The 18,953-nt window shown below is 51.5% G+C and overlaps 1 protein-coding gene across 8 annotated transcripts in view; it reads left to right on the forward strand.

The window, feature by feature from the left end:
- The window catches only part of PFKFB4 (6-phosphofructo-2-kinase/fructose-2,6-biphosphatase 4), a 43,227-nt gene extending 36,743 nt beyond the window's left edge, over window positions 1-6,484 (forward strand). For all 8 annotated transcript variants that reach the window (XM_025377091.1, XM_025377097.1, XM_025377089.1 and 5 more), the window contains 4 exons: window positions 66-195; window positions 297-359; window positions 2,172-2,236; window positions 4,341-6,484. In XM_025377091.1, the coding sequence (XP_025232876.1) occupies window positions 66-195; window positions 297-359; window positions 2,172-2,236; window positions 4,341-4,400 (318 nt within the window). In that variant the 3' untranslated portion in view covers window positions 4,401-6,484. The remainder of the gene's footprint in view (window positions 1-65; window positions 196-296; window positions 360-2,171; window positions 2,237-4,340) is intronic.
- Window positions 6,485-18,953: the final 12,469 nt, after the last annotated feature.

An 18,953-nucleotide genomic window follows, 5' to 3' on the forward strand; every position in this document is an offset into this window, starting at 1 on the left:
CCAGGATGTGTCTGTCCCTCCCCCGGAGCCGGGCCTGAGGGACACCTCTCTGCTTGCCCTTGCAGTCCTACGAGGACCTGGTCCAGAGACTGGAGCCTGTCATCATGGAGCTGGAGAGGCAAGAGAATGTGCTGGTCATCTGCCACCAGGCTGTGATGCGCTGCCTGCTGGCCTACTTCCTCGACAAGGCAGCAGGTGCGGGCCATGCCCCGGGGGAGGTGGGAGGGTTGTGTGAGAAGGTAGGTACTGTCACCAGGCATTTCTGGTGTGCTAGCCATCCCCCTCTGTGTCTACAGAACAACTGCCCTACCTCAAGTGTCCACTGCACACAGTCCTGAAGCTGACCCCTGTGGCATACGGTAAGGAAGCTTCCTGAACATTGACCATGGGTAGCCATGACCTTGGATCTCTGCACAGTTCCATGATTTTCTCCAAATTCCTGGAAAATTGTGTTAGGAACCCATTCCTTCACCCACTACCTTTCCCAATATGTTTTTCTTCTTTCAGACGGAGTCTTGCTCTGTCACCCAGGCTGCAGTGCAATGGCGTGATCTCGGCTCACTGCAACCTCCACCTCCTAGGTTCAAGTGATTCTCTTGCCTCAGCCTCCCAAGTAGCTGGGATTACAGGTGCCTGCCACCATACCCAGCTAATTTTTGTATTTTTATTTTTTTTTTAATTTTTTTTTTTATTTTTTATTTTTTTGAGACGGAGTCTCGCTCTGTCACCCAGGCTGGAGTGCAGTGGCCGGATCTCAGCTCACTGCAAGCTCCGCCTCCCGGGTTTACGCCATTCTCCTGCCTCAGCCTCCCAAGTAGCTGGGACTACAGGCGCCCGCCACTCGCCCGGCTAGTTTTTTTTGTATTTTTTAGTAGGGACGGGGTTTCACCATGTTCGCCAGGATGGTCTCGATCTCCTGACCTCGTGATCCGCCCGTCTCGGCCTCCCAAAGTGCTGGGATTACAGGCTTGAGCCACCGCGCCCGGCCAATTTTTGTATTTTTAATAGAGACAGGGTTTCACCATGTTGTCAGGCTGGTCTCGAACTCCTGACCTTAGGTAATCTACCTACCTTGGCCTCCCAAAGTGCTGGGATTACAGGCATGAGCTACCGTCATGAGCTACCATCCCCGGCCCTAATTTGCCTTTAAAAAGTTTGTTGTGGGGCCGGGCGCGGTGGCTCACGCCTGTAATCCCAGCATTTTGGGAGGCCGAGGTGGGCGGATCACAAGGTCAGGAGATCGAGACCATCCTGGCTAACACGGTAAAACCCCGTCTCTACTAAAAATACAAAAAAATTAGCCGGGCATGGTGGCGGGCGCCTGTAGTCACAGCTACTCAGGAGGCTGAGACAGGAGAATGGCGTGAACCTGGGAGGCGGAGCTTGCAGTGAGCCGAGATTGCGCCACTACACTCCAGCCTGGTCGACAGAGTGAGGCTCCGTCTCAAAAAAAAAAAAACTTTGTCGTGAAAAAGTTTATGTGGCCACAGAAGGCCTCCCCAGTGACTTTGCTTACCCATTGCCTACCTGCATGAGGGGCTTTTCTACTGATTTTTCCAAACCCCCACAAGGCCCCATGGTCCCCAGGGCCTGGACTTTATTCTGGGTGCAGGGCAGTGTGAGTCCCTCCCCTGCCTCTTGCTATACCAGCAGAGACCTCAGGCAACTTCATCTCTCAGGTCTTAGCTCCTCACCTTTAACACAGGTGCTCTTGGGGGAATGGCTGTGAAGCCCAGTGGCAGCTGATGTCACTCCAGTGTGTGATAATGGCCTCATCACCCATTGCACTGTGCACCTGGCACGTGGTTGACTGGGCCTTGCATGGTAGAGTTGGGATGTGGGTGGTTTGGGGGCCCTGAAGACTTTGAGAGTCAGTGACCTCAGCTTAGGCCTGCTGCTCCCCCGATCCCTCTTGGCCCTGGGGTTGGGGAGCCTGGGGCCTCTGCGTGGCCCTGTCTGGGCCGCCACATATGGATAAGTATGGGTCTGGCAGGGTGTCTCGTCCTTCCTCCCGGGGCTCCCCAGAGCTGCCTAAAGTGGAAGAACTAGAGTGAGGCTGAGATGGCTGCTCCATTCCACACACCCAGACCCCCGTCCAAGAGAAGTTTCTAGCTTCTGTGGCTCAGCTGCCTTTCAGGAGTGGGGATGGATTTGTATCTTCCCTTTGGCAGGTTGTAAAGTGGAGTCCATATTCCTGAATGTGGCCGCTGTGAACACGCACCGGGACAGGCCTCAGGTAGCAGTGGGGTCACTGCTGGGGTAGTGGGGTGTTCCTGATGTGGGGGTGTCCAGACTGCACATCCTCCAGGGCCAGGCCCAGCTGGGGCACCTGCCAGAGGGAGCTTGAATCTTCTGCCAAGACTGTTGTCCTATCAGCAGGGTGGGGCCTGCATCAGCCCTTCCCAAGGCACCTGCCCTGGCGATGGGGTAATCCCTGATGCTGAGCCACTAGGCTCAGGAGTGCCTGAGCTTGGGTGTGGTTGGACCCCCAGGACCTGAGGAGCCACAGGGCTCCCCAGCAGCTCCTTGGAGGTCTAAGTCAAGGGGGCCCTTGGGCTCAGTGAGAAAGAGGCTGGAGGCTAAGAATGAGGCTTACTCTTCCCACTCCCCATCCCTGCAGCCGAGGCCTCATGAGCCCCTTTTCTAACCACAGCACCTTTAAAAATCAAAATGGGATCATGCGCTTTTGGGGAAAGGGCCATGCAGATGCTGAAGGGGCCTCCGCATGGGGTGGAGACCTTGGTCCAGAAGAGCAGTCACCACCTGTGCTCCCCAAGTGCCTTGTGGAAAGTAGAAGCTCCTCAGAGTGTAGCTCAGAACCACTCTTGGTCCCATGTGGGGTCCCTCTACAATGGTGGCTCCCTCTCCCATTGGGGCCAAGGGTAGGACCTATACTTCTGGGAGCCCTGGTCCCAGTTCCTGGAGTCCATTGCACGGAGAAGGCTCCTGGGCCTCAGTGATGCCTGTTGCCATCCATGATGGGGCCTGCTTCGGCTCTGGGTCCCTGCTGAGGGTGCAGGCCTTGAACTGGACCAGGACATCTGGCCTTGGACCTCATAGCATAGCTGTGTAGATGTGTCCTGTCCCTTCCCAACACCACTGCCCCCAAGCAGGACCAGTTACCCTGCAGGCCTCTCTTCCCATTGCTCTGAGAGTCCGTGCATGTCTTGGCCAAGTTCAGCCCAGGCCCAATTTAGTACCCACAAGTCACAGGGGAAGGCACCTCCCAACTGGCATCCTTTGGGCCAAGGAAGGCCCAGATGGCACTGGGCCCCCAGTGCTGACAGAGTGATGGTAAGAGAGGCCCCTGGGCCTGGCAGCCCTTGGGAGCTGACCCTGCCAGTCCATCACCATAGTGTGACTGATGGTCACTCTGCCCACTATGGGTGGGTGCTTCTCAGAGGCAAACTGCTACTAACCCCAGGTTCCTTGATGGCTCCCTTCCGGCCCATCCGTTGGGGCAGGCTGTGGTGGAAAAGGGGTGCCTCAGGAAGCCTGCCCAGCCATAAGCATTATACCTGCCCCTACGATTCCAGGGGCCGGTCCTATGAGCCCAGGCTGTGGGCCATGGGGGCCATGTCTCTCTCCCTGCAGATCTGGGCATGTCATGTTGCATAAGGCAGCAGCTCAGGTCATCAGTGACCTGCTCCTGCAGGTGATGGTTCCAGGGCCCACAGCTGGGAGGAGGGTCACCAGGCTCGGGGGAACATAAGACAGCCTCAGAGAGCTAAGGGAAGTTTCAGATTCCCTGTTCCTCAGGCCTGAGACACCCTGAGCCCGACAGGCCAAGGATGGGACTGAGCTCTGCAAGTTGGTGGGGGCTGTCTATAGCTGAGGGCTTCAGGAGGCCCTGTGCCCCAGTTCTGAGGGGACAGACCAGGCTGCAGACCAGGAAATGCCCTTAGGCTTCTGGGGCACCTCTGACACCTGTGTGCCAACCCTTTAAACCAGGATGGAGGCACCCCCAGGAGCTGAACCCCATCCCTGCCCCAAAAATGAGGATAAAATCCCCCAGCCAGGCATTCCTCCTCAATTGACCCAGCCCTAAGATAGGAGGAGGTGGCAGCCTTGCTTTGGGTATTGCCTGACCTGGCTGCAGTGGAGCAGAAAACGTGGTGGCATCCTCCACCGCACCTTTGTTCTATTGTCCGTCCACCCACTGTGTGGCACGGAGCTCTTGGCCATGCATTCTCAGGGAAGCTTGCGTTCTAGAGTCTTGCGGCCAGGGCTGCTACAGTGAGAATGTGAAGCCTGACGAGCCACAGTGATAAGGAAGGTAGACAGCAGGCCTCTCATCTATTCCTGCTATGGAGTGAACGCTCTGTGTTTTTATTGTACAGAACGTGGACATCTCAAGACCTCCAGAGGAAGCCCTTGTCACGGTGCCTGCTCACCAGTGACTACGTTCATCCACTGTGACCACTAGGCAGGCACTGGTCTCTGCAGAGGGGGTCATTCCAGGCCCTCCAGTGTGTGTGACAGTCACCATGCCATGCAGGGATATTCTTGAAGCCACATATGGCTGGCGGAACCCAGAACCCCCGCCCCAGCGCACCTGGCTTTTTGTTGACAGTCGGCAACAAGGTTGTGCATGGCTCCTGACCTGCTGCTAAGAGTCCCTTGACCAGACTGCATCTGCATGGGCTGTGCGGAGGTTGCCCAGCCCCAGGTTCTTCCAGCGCAGCTCTTAGGTGTTCACTCTCGCCAGCTCAGTTGGCTTTGTGAAGTGTGAAACCCTACAATGTGAAAGGAAAGTGCTTGCTGTGATGTTCCTACTGTGGCCCCACTGCCCAGCGTGGACCTAGTGACTCTCCGCAGGGCCTCTACCATCCTCTCTGTGGCCACTGCCTGAGCCAGAGGCCAGGTGTTCATGGGGCCCTGAGCTTCTGCTGCCTCTGGTGAGAGGGAGAGCCCTTCCCATCCTTACCCACCAGGAACTAGAGCCCCAACCACAGCAGATGCTTCCCAGGCAGCCACTGGCCAGGCCCTTGTATCCATGTCACCCTTATTTGCAGGCATTCATGGAAGCAATGCGCTTGCTTCGGCACATTGCAATGCACAGAAGTGTGCAGGCAGGGGGGCAGTTGTGGTCGCCCCTCCCCTGTTGTGCATGTACCCAGCTACTTAGGTATGCTTAGGGGAGCTGGTGGCCAGGGATGCCCCTTCAGGCCTGCTCTCACAGTAAAACCACCTCAAGACAGGGTAGGCATACGAGTTACCTTCCTGGTGCACACACCGAAGTGCTTGAGGGAGAGGCTGCCGCCCCCTCTCCCCTTCCCTGGCTGTGAACACTGGCAGCCGATGGGGAGGTGGCCTCTCACCTGTTGCTGCCCGTGTCCACACAGGAATGTACACTGGTGGCAAAGACATGCATTTGCCATAAATGATTCAGAAACACTTGTATGGTCCTGTAAAACTTTTCTGGTGTTTGTTGACTTCTGCCTGTGGGCCTGAGGAAGGGAGAAGGCAGAACCCATAGGCAGTCCCTGGGCAAGGGAGGATTTTCCCAGCTGCAGCACAGCTTTCCATTCATGTGCATGTGAGTCTGGTGAGTCTGGTGAAAATGGCCTTGTGTAGTCCAGTGTCTGTCATGCCCCTGAGTTCTTTTGGTCCCAGAGAGGCAGCCTGGGCAGTCTGTTTACAGCTGGCAAACACTGGCTGGCAAGTTGTGGTGCTGGGTCAGAAAGTGTCTGGACTGGTAATCGGGTGCCCTGCTGTCCACAGGTGGACTCTGGGGAAGTCAGGCCCCTGGATCCCAAGTCCTTTGTGTCCGGAGCCTTACCTGGCCTGTGCCTGGAACGTAGCACATCTTTCCAGCCTCCCAGGGCTTTGCAGCCTGCAGATGCCACCTGCCCCTGAGAGAAGTTAGCATCCCTGGCCCTGGCTGGTGGTCTCTCATTCTTGTGTGCTGCTCTCCTAAGAGATGTCCAAGGCGGAGCAGGGGCAGGATCCTCCTTCCACACTCATCTGTCAGAGCCCCAAACCCTTTAGATCCACAGCCCAAGGACCATGCCACTCCCTTTGGGGGATGGGGACTGCAGCCTTTGCTTCTGTGTCTTTTGGAGTTTCGGTGACTTTTGTCACCTGGACACACTCACTTGTTAGCCATAGTGGGTCCCCTTGGTCAGCAACAGTGCATGTACCTCTGGATGTCACCTGAGGTGAGACCACCGAGGCCTTTTCTCTCTGTGTACAGAGGGGAGTTAGGAGCTGCTGGACTGGTTGCATTACAAGGACTGGGGACACGGCAGAGGGACGTCCAGGGATCAGGGCATGAGTGGGGGCAGCCCCCCGGCCTCTGCCCTGGCATGGTCTCCGCATGGGCTGTGGCATGGCTGATTGGCTGCCACATTTCGGCCATGCGGGCTGGCGTGCCCATGTTGCAGATATTTTCCCGAGTTCCCCAGAATGGATGGTATCGAATCTCAGCCACATGCAACACTGTGTCCAGCATTCTTTGCAATAAATACTTTTTAAAAAATAATCTCAGGTTGTATTTGATAGCCAGTTCTCCATTTGTGAAGTGTTTTTTTTTCTGGCCTGCTTTGTCGATGCCTGGTGCTGTGGTCTTCCTCAAAGGTCTGTGTTGGGATCCTTGGTTCAGCTTCCACCCCCATGTTCACTCTCACTGAAGAGGAATGGTGCTGCCCTGGAGTGAGCCCTGGCCTGGCACAAGGGGCCTGAGTCTTCCCTGGGCTGACCTGGGGTATGGGGCCGTTGTCCCTGAACAAGAGGCAGATGTGGAGGGGGCGGTGAAGCTGGAGTGGAGCACTGTTAAAGGAAGGATTCTGAGGTCCCTAGGAATGTGGGCTCCAAATGCGGCATTCTTGGGGAAGGGTCCCTGGGGGCTGGGTCGAGGATGTAGTGGCTACATGAGGCTGTGGGTGAGGGCATGCTGACCACTGTTTTGGTATTTTTCTTTTTTTTTTTATTTTTATTTTTGGAGACGGAGTTTCTCTCTTGTTGCCCAGGCTGGAGTGCAATGGCACAATCTCGCCTCACTGCAACCTCCGCCCCGGGTTCAAGCGATTCTCCTGCCTCGGCCTCCCTGAGCAGCTGGGATTACAGGCATGCGCCATCACACCCAGCTAATTTTTACATTTTTAGTGGAGACAGGGTTTTTCCATGTTGGTCAGGCTTGTCTCGAACTCCCGACCTCAGGTGATCCACCTGCCTCCGCCTCCCAAAGTGCTGGGATTACAGGCGTGAACCACTGTGCCCAGCCTGTTCTGGTATTTTCTTTGTCATCTGCGTCTGGGGTGGGGAAGGTGGAGACAAGGGACAGGGTGTTCTTTTTCCCATACCTCAGAACGTCATGGGGCTGTCCATACTTCCTGCCCTGCAGCTGGCTTTCCGGGAAGTGGGTTGTAGGGGGGCTCCTCTGTGGACAAGATGGGGCAGGGCATCGCCAGGTGCCCACCTGTGCTCCTCCCAGTGTGTCAGGGCAGAGGATGGCTGTGGCTGGCCTGCTTCTGGGTGGTTTGGGTGGCCAGCAGCTATGTTTCTGCCTTCTGCAACTATGCCAAGGGGTCTGAGGGAGAGGCAGCCTTGCATTCAGGTGGTGACTAACCTCCACCTGATGAGAGCTTGGAGGACAGCTTCAGGCTCCTCACCTGTGTCTTGGCACTGAGTTCCTAGGGTGGACACCTGACTCTCTTTGAGGCTTCTCAGCACTTTTGGAAGAAGGTTTTGAAGATATTAGTAGAAAACAACAAAAGGAATGAATATAACAATATCGGAGTTTTTCTTCAGGTCCAGTGTTGTACTATAACCTAGAAAGGGCAATTATATTATTGTGTTGAGTAGCATTTTGGGTTACTGGGAAATAATAGCCATCATATAAGGTCACAGGATATTTGTTTTGTATTTTATTTTATTTTCTTTTGAGACAGAGTTTCACTCTTGTTGCCGAGGCTGGAGTGCAATGGCATCATCTCCGCTCACTGCAACCTCCCCATCCCAGGTTCAAGCAATTCTCCTGCCTCAGCCTCCCAAGTAGCTGGGATTACAGGTGTGCGCCACCACGCCTGGCTAATTTTGTATTTTTAGTAGAGACGGGGATTCTCCATGTTGGTCAGGCTTGACTCGAACTCCCAACCTCAGGTGATCTGCCTGCCTCGGCCTCCCAAAATGCTGTGATTACAGGTATGAGCCACTGTGCCTGACTGTTTTCATTTTTTCTTACACCAACAGGAATGAACTTGAAAGGATCAGATAATATTTGGATAGAATCAAATATTGTTGCAAAGACATAGGTACGTTTCAGCAATATTGGATTTATATCTATAAATATATATAATATTTTTTACTTGCAGAGAAGAGTGTTGCCATATTTGGTTTAGACTGATCATTTCTGGGTATGCTATTGTTTAAACAAAACTATTTTATTTTATTTTTGTAAAAACAGGGTCGGCCGGGCGCGGTGGCTCAAGCCTGTAATCCCAGCACTTTGGGAGGCCGAGACGGGCGGATCACGAGGTCAGGAGATCGAGACCATCCTGGCTGACACGGTGAAACCCCGTCTCTACTAAAAATACAAAAAACTAGCCGGGCGTGGTGGCTGGCGCCTGTAGTCCCAGCTACTCGGGAGGCTGAGGCAGGAGAATGGCGTAAACCCAGGAGGAGGAGCTTGCAATGAGCTGAGATCCGGCCACTGCACTCCAGCCTGGGCGACAGAGCGAGACTCCGTCTCAAAAAAAAAAAAAAAAAAAAAATTTTTCAAATGACTAAGTGTGGTGGCACATATTTACAGTCCTAGCTACTTGGGAGGCTGAGACGAGAGAATTGCTTGAGCCCAGAAGTTAGAGGTTGCAGTGAGCCAGGGTCAGGCCACTGCAACCTGGGCGACAAAATAAGACCCTCTCTCAAAAGCAAAAATAAAAACAGGATTTTGCTCTGTAGCCCTGGCTGGTTATGAACTCATGGCTTCAAGTGATCCTCTTGCCTCAGCCTCCTGAGTAGCTGGGATTACAAGCACGCACCACTGTATCCGCAAAACTATTTTATTAAAAGTGAAAAATGAGGTGGGGTGTAGTGGCCCATAGCTGTAATCATTTGAGATTAGCCTGGGCAGCGTAATGAGACCTTGTCTCTACACAAAATCAAAAACTTAGCTGGGCATGGTGGTGCGTGCCTGTAATCCCAGCTACTCGGGAGTCTGAGGTGGGAGGACTGCTTGAGCCCAGTAAGTTGAGGCTGCAGTGAGCTATGAGTGTGCCACTGCACTCCAGCGTGAGTGACAGAGCGAGATTCTGTCTCAAAAACCAGAAAAGTGAAAAATGGCTTTGTCGTAGACCACAAGTAGTATCTGCCACACCTGGCTTGTGGCCACAGGTCTCTTTGGGGAGATTGTGAGGAAAATGCCAGGATGAATCTGTGCTGTTTTTATAGGGCCCTCCTTAAAAGTGCATGCCCCACCTCCTTCAGGGGCCCCTGGGTTTGTAAACTGACTTTTATCTAGAAAATTGGTAAGGGTCTCCTCTCTGTTGCAGACAAGTCTCTGTCAGTTGGACTTCACACTCTCTTGTTATATAAGTGGGACTCTTCTGGCCTCTCCCTCTATTTTGGTGCTAGGGGTCTGGTGATCAGGCCCCTATTGCTAAAGATTCCTGCAGGTTGCTAAAGATCCCTCCAGGTCTGACCTTTCCGATAACCTGTAAATCCTGCATTCCCAGTCTCGGCTCCTCTCTCTCCTCTGGCAGCTCAACACTGCTGCTTGACCCTTGGCACCCCAGACTCCTCGTATCTGCATTGAAATCAAGGAGCCGGCTTGGTGCGGTGGCTCACGCCTGTAATCCCAGCACTTCGGGAGGCCGAAGTGGGTGGATCATTTGAGGTCAGGAGTTTGAGAACAGCCTGGCCAACATGGTGAAACCCTGTCTCTACTAAAAATACAAAAAAATTAGCTGGGCCTGGTGGCACATGCCTATAATCCCAGCTACTAGTGGAGGCTGAGGCAGGAGAATTGCTTGAACCCGGAAGCTGGAGGTTGCAGTGAGCCAAGATTGCGCCACACTGCAGCCTGGGCGACAGAGCGAGACTCCGTCTCAAAAAAAAAGCAATCAAGGAGCCATTTCAACTCTAGTGTCTCCCACTAGCATCCCTAACCTATGGAGAAGAGTGACTATGGTGCTTGTTATGCACCCCCCACCAATTTATATGTTGAAGTTCTAACCCCTAGTACTTCAGAATGTGACCTTATGTGGAAATAAGGTCATTGCAGATGTAATAAGTTAAGACCAAGTTAGACTGCGGTAGGATGGCCCCAATCTAATATAACCTAGTGTCTTCGGAGAGAACATGGCCCTGCGAACACCCTGATCTGACTTCTAGCCCCTGGAACTGTGAGACAATACATTTTCTTTTTTTTTTTTTTTTTTTTTGAGACGGAGTCTCGCGCTGTGTCACCCAGGCTGGAGTGCAGTGGCGCGATCTCGGCTCACTGCAAGCTCCGCCTCCCAGGTTCACGCCATTCTCCTGCCTCAGCCTCCGAGTAGCTGGGACTACAGGCGCCCGCCACTGCGCCCGGCTAGTTTTTTGTAATTTTTAGTAGAGACGGGGTTTCACCGTGTTAGCCAGGATGGTCTCGATCTCCTGACCTTGTGATCCGCCCGTCTCGGCCTCCCAAAGTGCTGGGATTACAGGCTTGAGCCACCGCGCCCGGCCGAGACAATACATTTTCTGTTGTTTTAGACACTCAATTTGTGGGACTTTGTCATGGTAGCCATAGCAAACTAAAACTAAAGCTTTTCAAAGATGCACCCCTCAGCAATGAATTTCCCTTTTCATTGCTAAGAAAGGAATATCTTCTGAATCTTCAATCCAATCCCTTCAATCCAGGGGATTGGTTAGGGAAAAGATGAGTTGTCCATGATAAATTCAGTCCAATATTTATTCATTTATATATTTATGTATGTATTTATTATTATTATTATTTTTTGAGACGGAGTTTCACTCTTGTTTCCCCTTGGCTCACCACAACCTCCGCCTCCTGGATTCAAGCTATTCTCCTCTCTCAGGCTTCTGAGTAGCTGGGATTACAGGCGCGTGCCACCACGCCTGGCTAATTTTTGTATTTTTAGTAGAGACGAGGTTTCATCATATTGGTCAGGCTGGTCTCGAACTCCTGACCTCAGGTGATCCGCCTGCCTTGGCCTCCCAAAATGCTGGGATTACAGGTGTGGGCCACTGCGCCCAGCCTCAACATTTATTTTGAATGAATAAAAATAAATACATCTTCTTCTTTTTTTTTTTTTTTTTTTGAGACGGTGTCTTGCTCTGTCGCCCAGGCTGGAGTGCAGTGGCTGGATCTCAGCTCACTGCAAGCTCCGCCTCCCGGGTTTACGCCATTCTCCTGCCTCAGCCTCCCGAGTAGCTGGGACTACAGGTGTCCACCACCTCGGCTGGCTAGTTTTTTGTATTTTTTAGTAGAGACGGGGTTTCACCGTGTTAGCCAGGATGGTCTCGATCTCCTGACCTCGTGATCCGCCCATCTCGGCCTCTCAAAGTGCTGGGATTACAGGCTTGAGCCACCGCGCCTGGCCTGAATACATCTTCTTAAGGCTTTGGATTCTTTCCTCTGTGTTATACCAGGGAGCTTTTGGCACCTTAACTGCATTGAGTGGGATCCAGTTTTTATTCAGCCAACCAAATAGATGTGTGGAACAACCCCCGACAACTTGAGCTGGTGCATGGAATCCAAATCCTTGCTAAGTGCACCCATATTGATAAATTCAGCCCAGTATACACTTATGTTCTTTTTTTTTTTTTTTTTTTTGAGACGGAGTCTCGCTCTGCCGCCCAGGCTGGAGTGCAGTGGCCGGATCTCAGCTCACTGCAAGCTCCGCCTCCCGGGTTCACGCCATTCTCCTGCCTCAGCCTCCGAGTAGCTGGGACTACAGGCGCCCGCCACTGCGCCCGGCTAGTTTTTTGTAATTTTTAGTAGAGACGGGGTTTCACCGTGTTAGCCAGGATGGTCTCGATCTCCTGACCTTGTGATCCGCCCGTCTCGGCCTCCCAAAGTGCTGGGATTACAGGCTTGAGCCACCGCGCCCGGCCACACTTATGTTCTTATATTCTTGGTCTAGAACTTCAGTCTGTTCCCACACATATTCTCCATATTTTGGCAACATAAAATAACAGTCTTGCAATTCTTTTGATATGTGAGCCTCCCACTCTGGGCTTGACTTTGTGAAAGGGTCTCCAGACATGCTGAGATCTGTCTCCAGTTAAAAGCTCTGGAAATCATAAGGAATTGGGGGGAGGGGCCATGAGAAGAGTTGGCTTCCTCTTGCAAGGTAACTCCTTCATGATGTCCATGGTGTCTTTCAGTGGAGGACACCTTGCTTCAGCAAGCAAGGGAGGTGCAGAAGAGGCTGAGGGTTGGTGGGAATCTTACTCCTCTGAATTCTTTCGTGTATCTTCATTCCACTTCATTCATTAATTTCATACTTGTGGGGGTTTTTTGTGTTTTTTGTTTCTGTTTTTGTGTTTGTTTTTGAGAGAGTTTCACTCTGTTCCCCAGGCCAGAGTACAGTGATGTGATCTCAGCTTACTGTAGCCTCAACCTCCTGAGTTCAGGTGATCCTCCCACCTCAGCCTCCCTGGTAGCTGAACTACAGGTGCACACCACCACAACCGGCTAATTTTTTTTTCTTTTTGCAGAGGTAGGGTTTTGCCATGTTGCCCAGGCTGGTCTCAATCTCCTGGATGGAAGCAATCTGCCCACCTCAGCCTCCCGAAGTGTGGGGATTACAGTTGCAAACCACTGCACCCTGTCTGTTTTTGGTTTTTTTATTATTTAAAATTTTTTTTGTTGCGATGGGGGTCTCGCTTTGTTGCCCAGGCTGGCCTCAAACCCATGGCCTCAAGAGATCCTCCCACCTTGGCCTCACAAAGTACTCAGAATATAGGCATAAGCCACAATGCCTAGCAAATTCAGCACATTTATCAAGTGCCCACCATGTGCCAGGCAGTGGGGATACAGGAGTAAGCACTACCCTGCTGTCACAGAGATGATATTCTATTGGCAGGAGATACAGTAGGCAAATAAGTAAAACACAGAGTATATGAGGGTGCTGGAATGGAGGGAACGGGCATGGGAGGGGATTGCAAGCAGGCCTCACTGAGAAGGTGACCAAAGGCTGCAGGAGGCCATGGAGCATTCCATAGCCTATACAAAGGCTCTGAGGGTGGCTATGCCCAGTCAAAAAACACAGAAGAGGCTGGTGGAGCTGGAGAAGAGAGAGGAGGAGGAGGAAGACCAGGTCAGAGAGGTCATGGGGTACAGAATATGTGGGGCCTTGGAAATGGGGAGCCCGGGAAAGAGTTTTGAGCAGAGTGACTTGATCTGATAAGCATTTAAAAAGAACTCCTCGGCCGGTCGTGGTGGCTCACTCCTGTAATCTCAGCACTTTGGGAGGTCAAGACGGGTGGATCATGAGGTCAGGAGATCGAGACCATCCTGACTAACACGGTGAAACCCTGTCTCTACTAAAAATACAAAAAAAAAATTAGCCGGGCGTGGTGGCGGGCGCCTGTAGTCCCAGCTACTCGCGTGGCTAAGGCAGGAGAATGGCGTGAACCCTGGAGGCGGAGCTTGCAGTGAGCGGAAATCACACCACTGTACACCCCAGCCTGGGCAACTGAGCCATACTCTGTCTCAAAAAAAAAAAAAAAAAAAAAAAAAAAAGAACTCCTCTGGCTGCTACAGAATCAAGACTTGATCTGAAACGGGGCTAAGTGGAAGCCAGGTCCCTTATCTGGAGGCTGCTGCAATGTGAGACAATGAGCTCCTGATGGAGCTGCCGAGAAGTTGTTGGATTCTACATATACTTTTCAGGTACAGCCAAGTTTGGCTGACGATTTGGATGAAGGCATGTGAGAGAGAGATAATCCCAAGGTCTGGAGCTGCCACTTATGGACATGTGGAAGCCCGTGGGGGAAGCAAGCTGAGGATTGGGGTTGGCAGCTGAAGGTGGGTTCAAGATGTAATGCCCAGCCCGGCACAGTGGTTCAGGTCTGTAATCCCAGCATTTTGGGAGGCTGAGGCGGGTGGATCACCTGAGATCAGGAGTTTGAGACCAGCCTGATCAACATGGTGAAACCCCATCACTACTAAAAATACAAAAATTGATTGAGCATGATGGCCTGTGCCTGTAGTCCAGCTACTTGGGAGGCTGAGGCAGGAGAATCAGTTGAACCCAGGGGGCAGAGGTTGCAGTGAGCCCAGATCACACCACTGCACTCCAGCCTGGGCAGCAGAGTGAGACTCCGTCTTAAAAAAAAAAAAAAAAAAAGTGTGGCTTGAGAAGCAGCAGTGTAAGGAGTGTGTGATGGAAGAGGGAGTGTCCCGCCCTGTCACTGAAGCTGGAGGGTCAGGGAAGGTAGTCAGAGAACTGACCACTGGATGTAGACATGTGTGTGGACTCTAGTTTCCCAGGGGCATGCTTTGTCTTGATCAGTGCCTAATTTTCACAGGAAAGACTGAGTGAGCCTGGTCAACAATGAAAGGAAAATAACGACCGGGTGTGGTGGCTCCCACCTGTACTCCCAGCACTTTGGGAGGCCGAGGCAGGCGGATCGCAAGGTCAGGAGTTCGAGACCAGCCTGACCAACATGGTGAAACCCCGTCTCTACTAAAAATACAAAAATTAGCTGGGCGTGGTCGTGCGCACCTGTAATCCCAGCTACTCAGGAGGCTGAGGCAGAAGAATCGCTTGAACCCAGGAGGCGGAGGTTGCAGTGAGCAGAGATCGCGCCACTATACTCCAGCCTGGCGACAGAGTGAGACTCCATCAAAAAAAAAAAAAAAAAAGAAAGAAAGAAAGAAAGAAAGAAAAAGACTGAGTGGGGCCGGGCGCGGTGGCTCAAGCCTGTAATCCCAGCACTTTGGGAGGCCGAGACGGGCGGATCACAAGGTCAGGAGATCGAGACCATCCTGGCTAACCCGGTGAAACCCCGTCTCTACTAAAAAATACAAAAAACTAGCCGGGCGAGGTGGCGGGCGCCTGTAGTCCCAGCTACTCTGGAGGCTGAGGCAGGAGAATGGCGTGAACCCGGGAGGCGGAGCTTGCAGTGAGCTGAGATCCGGCCACTGCACTCCAGCCTGGGCGACAGAGCCAGACTCCGTCTCAAAAAAAAAAAAAAAAAAAAAAAAAAGACTGAGTGAGGCTGTGATTCAGCCAGTATTTTAATCTGGAATACACAGAACCAGCCCTTGGGTTTGATATTGGGCCATCTCAGCCCCATGGCTGCAAGAGGCTCATTTTAGCAGAGTTGAAAAAGTTTTCAGTGTGTGCCTTGACACAGGCAGCTAACAACTTGACCTCATCCTGCCGTTCTCTTTCTTTAAGCTGTTTGGTGCCATTAGAAGCAATCACCTGACACCTTAGTGAATTTCTCAGGCCATTCATGCTATTCGAAAAGGCCTTGTCTTCTGTGAGCTCATCATCTGACTGGACTCCTTTGGTGTCTTTTTTTCTGATACCAAACTGTGTGGGGTTTTCCACACCAACAAGCATTTGCTCATTCTGACACCAGCTGATGTCCAGCAATTCAATTCACATACCAATTCCTGGAGTTAGCACGGACCCCATGGGGTCTTTGAGACTGTGTCTCAAAAGAAAAAAAAAAAAAAGAGAGAGAAAGCTAGGCTGGGCGTTGTGGCTCACCCTTGTAATCCCAGCACTTTGGGAGGCTGAGACGGACAGATCACTTGAGGTCAGGAGTTCCAGACCATCCTGACCAACATGGCAAAACCCCGTCTCTACTAAAAACACAAAAATTAGCTGGGTGTGGTGTGCGCCCGTGGGGAGGCTGAGTCATGAGAATTGCCTGAACCTGGGAGGCGGAGGTTGCAGTGAGCCAAGATCATGCCACTGCACACTAGCCTGTGTAACAGGGCAAGACTGTCAAAAAAAAAAAAAAAAAAAAAAAAGGAGAGAGAGAGAAATAAAAAATTAATAATTGTTTTTAAAAATTAGTCCTCACCAGGAATGGTAGCAGATGCCCAGGGAAATGGGGGTGTCCAACTGGTCATCTGCCTGGTTGGAGTTAAAGCAGTGGAAGTCCAACCCTGAGAAAGGAAAGGGCTCTGGCAACTTGTGGCAGGCAGAGGAGACTGAGGCGGTAAAGTCACTGCTGGTGGCGTTGCATGATAAAAAACTAAACATTTAGTCTTAGTTCTCCATTCCTCACACAGAGCGCTTTAACCCCTTAGAATTTACCGTCCTTCTGACGCAAATGAGATGACTCCTAGCAGAGCACCACTAGATAGCTTTAGGATATAGGCCTGAAAGACCAAGTAAGTTTCCAGGCACAGTGGCTCACGTCTGTAATCTCAGTACTTCGGGAGGCAGAGGCGGGTGGATCACCTGAGGTTGGGAGTTCGAGACAAGCCTGACCAACATGGAGAAATCCTGTCTCTACAAAAAATACAAAAAATTAGCTGGGTGTGGAGGTACATGCCTATAATCCTAGCTACTCAGGAGGCTGAGGCAAGAGAATCGCCTGAGCCCGGGAGGCGGAGGTTGTGGTGAGCCGAGATCGCACCATTGCACTCCAGCCTGGGCAACAAGAGTGAAACTCTGTCTAAAAAAAAAAAAAAAAAAAAAAAGAAAGAAAGGAAAGAAAGACCAAATAAGGATAAGAGTTTTGGAACTTTCAGTCACATCTCCCAAACTCTGGGGAAGGGAGGGAGGCTAGAGATTGAGTTCAATCACCAATAGCCAATGATTTAATCAATCATGCCTTTGTAATGAAACCTCATTACAGTAATGAAACCTGTAATAAAAACTATTAAATAGTGGGGTTTGAGAGCTTCTGTGTTGGCAAACACATTGAGGTGCAGGGAAGATTGGTGTGCTCGGAGATGACATGGAAGCTCTGTGCCCCCTCCCCTCATACCTTACCCTGTGCATACCTTCATTGGGCTTGTTAAAAGAGAAAATTACAATGAATTTAGTTATAGAAATAATTGGCTTTTATTCACAATTCATGAATAGGGCAATCTCCATTCTACATGAGACTTCCCACTGGGCAGTAGCAGAATGGTGGGTTTTGTAAGGTGGGAACAAGGAAACAATACGGGAAAAGATGGCTGATTAACATCAGTTTACTTCAGGTCACTTTCTCATAAGGGTTAAAATAGAGGGGACTCCTGACGCAGGATTTTCTTCCTGGTCACTTTGCAAGCCAGGGACCTCTGCCAGTGACATCCCGTTCAGGCCTGGCTCAGCCACACAACCTGCTGCAGGAGACAGCCCACCCACTCGGCACCCCCAGACCGAGTCTGGCTTACACACGGGTTTTCTGTGCACTGGTTCCCTGTGCACATGTTCCTGAGTTCTTATCCTGCGCCCAAGAAGAATGAGGATGCACTGGCAGTCGAAGAGTGAGCAAGGCGGGGAGTTTTATTGAGTGAGGAAACTGCTTTCAGCAGAGAGCGGACGTGGGGATGGTTCCCCTACCCAAAGGCAGGAGAGTCTCTCGTGTGGCTGGGTCTGGGGCCTTTTATGGACTCAGAATGGGGAGTGCATGATGATTGGTTTGTGAGTCTGCAAAAAAGGTTAAAGTGAAGACACCACTCAAAAGTGGGCACGACAGTGTAGAAAACCAATTGCGAAAGGGTAGGTCTATGTAAAATAGGTGAAGGATAGGAATCAATCAGAGGAAAGCACGACAAATGGGAAGACACATTCTCAATCTGGTCTGAGGATTTAATTTGTAGCTTGGCTTTCAGGCTTTAAACTGTCTTCAGCTTGGAGGTGAGGTTTCACTGGGAACCCACTCCTCTTTGACTAGGCATTTGGCTGCCTCCTGTTGCTATCACTTCCTTATTACACTGGCTCAGGTAAACTGAAAAAACTGTTTTTCAGTTTTTCAGGAAAAAACTGGTCTATTTTGAGATCTGTTTTCTTTCCTTCTTTCCTTCTTTCCTTCTTTCCTTCTTTCTTTCTCTTTCTCTCTCTCTCTCTCTCTTTCTCTCTTTCTCTCTTTCTCTCTTTCTTTCTTTCTTGATGGAGTTTAGCTCTTGTTGCCCAGGCTGGAGTGCAATGGCATGATGTTGGCTCACTGCAACTTCCACCTCACGGGTTCACACCATTCTTCTGCCTCAGCCTCCCAAGTAGCTGGGACTACAGGCACCCACCACCACACCCGGCTAATTTTTTTGCATTTTTAGTAGGGACAGGTTTTCACTGTATTAGCCAGGATGGTCTCGATCTCCTGGCCTTGTGATCGGCCTGCCTCAGCCTCCCAAAGTGCTGGGATTACAGGCCTGAGCCACTGTGCCTGGCCTGCTTTCTTAAAGTTTCAGTTTGGGCCAGGCACAGTGGCTAATGCCTGTAATCCCAGCACTTTGGGAGGCCGAGGCGGGCGGATCACCTGAGGTCAAGAGTTTGAGACCAGCCTGGCCAACACGGTGAAACCCTGCCTCTACTAAAAATACAAAAATTAGCCGGGTGTGGTGGCAGGTGCCTGTAATCCCAGCTACTGAAGAGGCTGGGGCAGGAGATTCGCTTGAACCCGGGAGGCAGAGGTTGTGGTGAGCTGAGATCGCGCCACTGCCACTACACTGCAGCCTGGGTGACACAGGGAGACTCAGTCTAAAAAAAAAAAACAACAAAAAACCTTCAGTTTGGCCAGGTACAGTGGCTCAAGTCTGTACTCCCAGCACTTTGGGAGGCCGGGACAGGCAGATTGCTTGACTCCGGGAGTTCACTTGAATCTAGGAGGTCGAGACCAGCCTTGGTGACATGGCAAAACTCCACCTCTACAAAAAATACAAAAAAGTAGATGGGCATGGTGGTGTGTACCTGGAGTCCTAGCTACTCAGGAGGCTGGGGCAGGAGAATCACCTGAGCAAGGGGAAGTCAAGGCTACAGTGAGCTCTGGTCATGCCACTAGACTCCAACCTGGGTGATGGAGCAAGACCTTGTCTCAAATAAAAGATA

This window comes from Theropithecus gelada, chromosome 2 (genome assembly GCF_003255815.1).
Source record: "Theropithecus gelada isolate Dixy chromosome 2, Tgel_1.0, whole genome shotgun sequence".
Classification (NCBI taxonomy): Eukaryota; Metazoa; Chordata; class Mammalia; order Primates; family Cercopithecidae; genus Theropithecus; species Theropithecus gelada.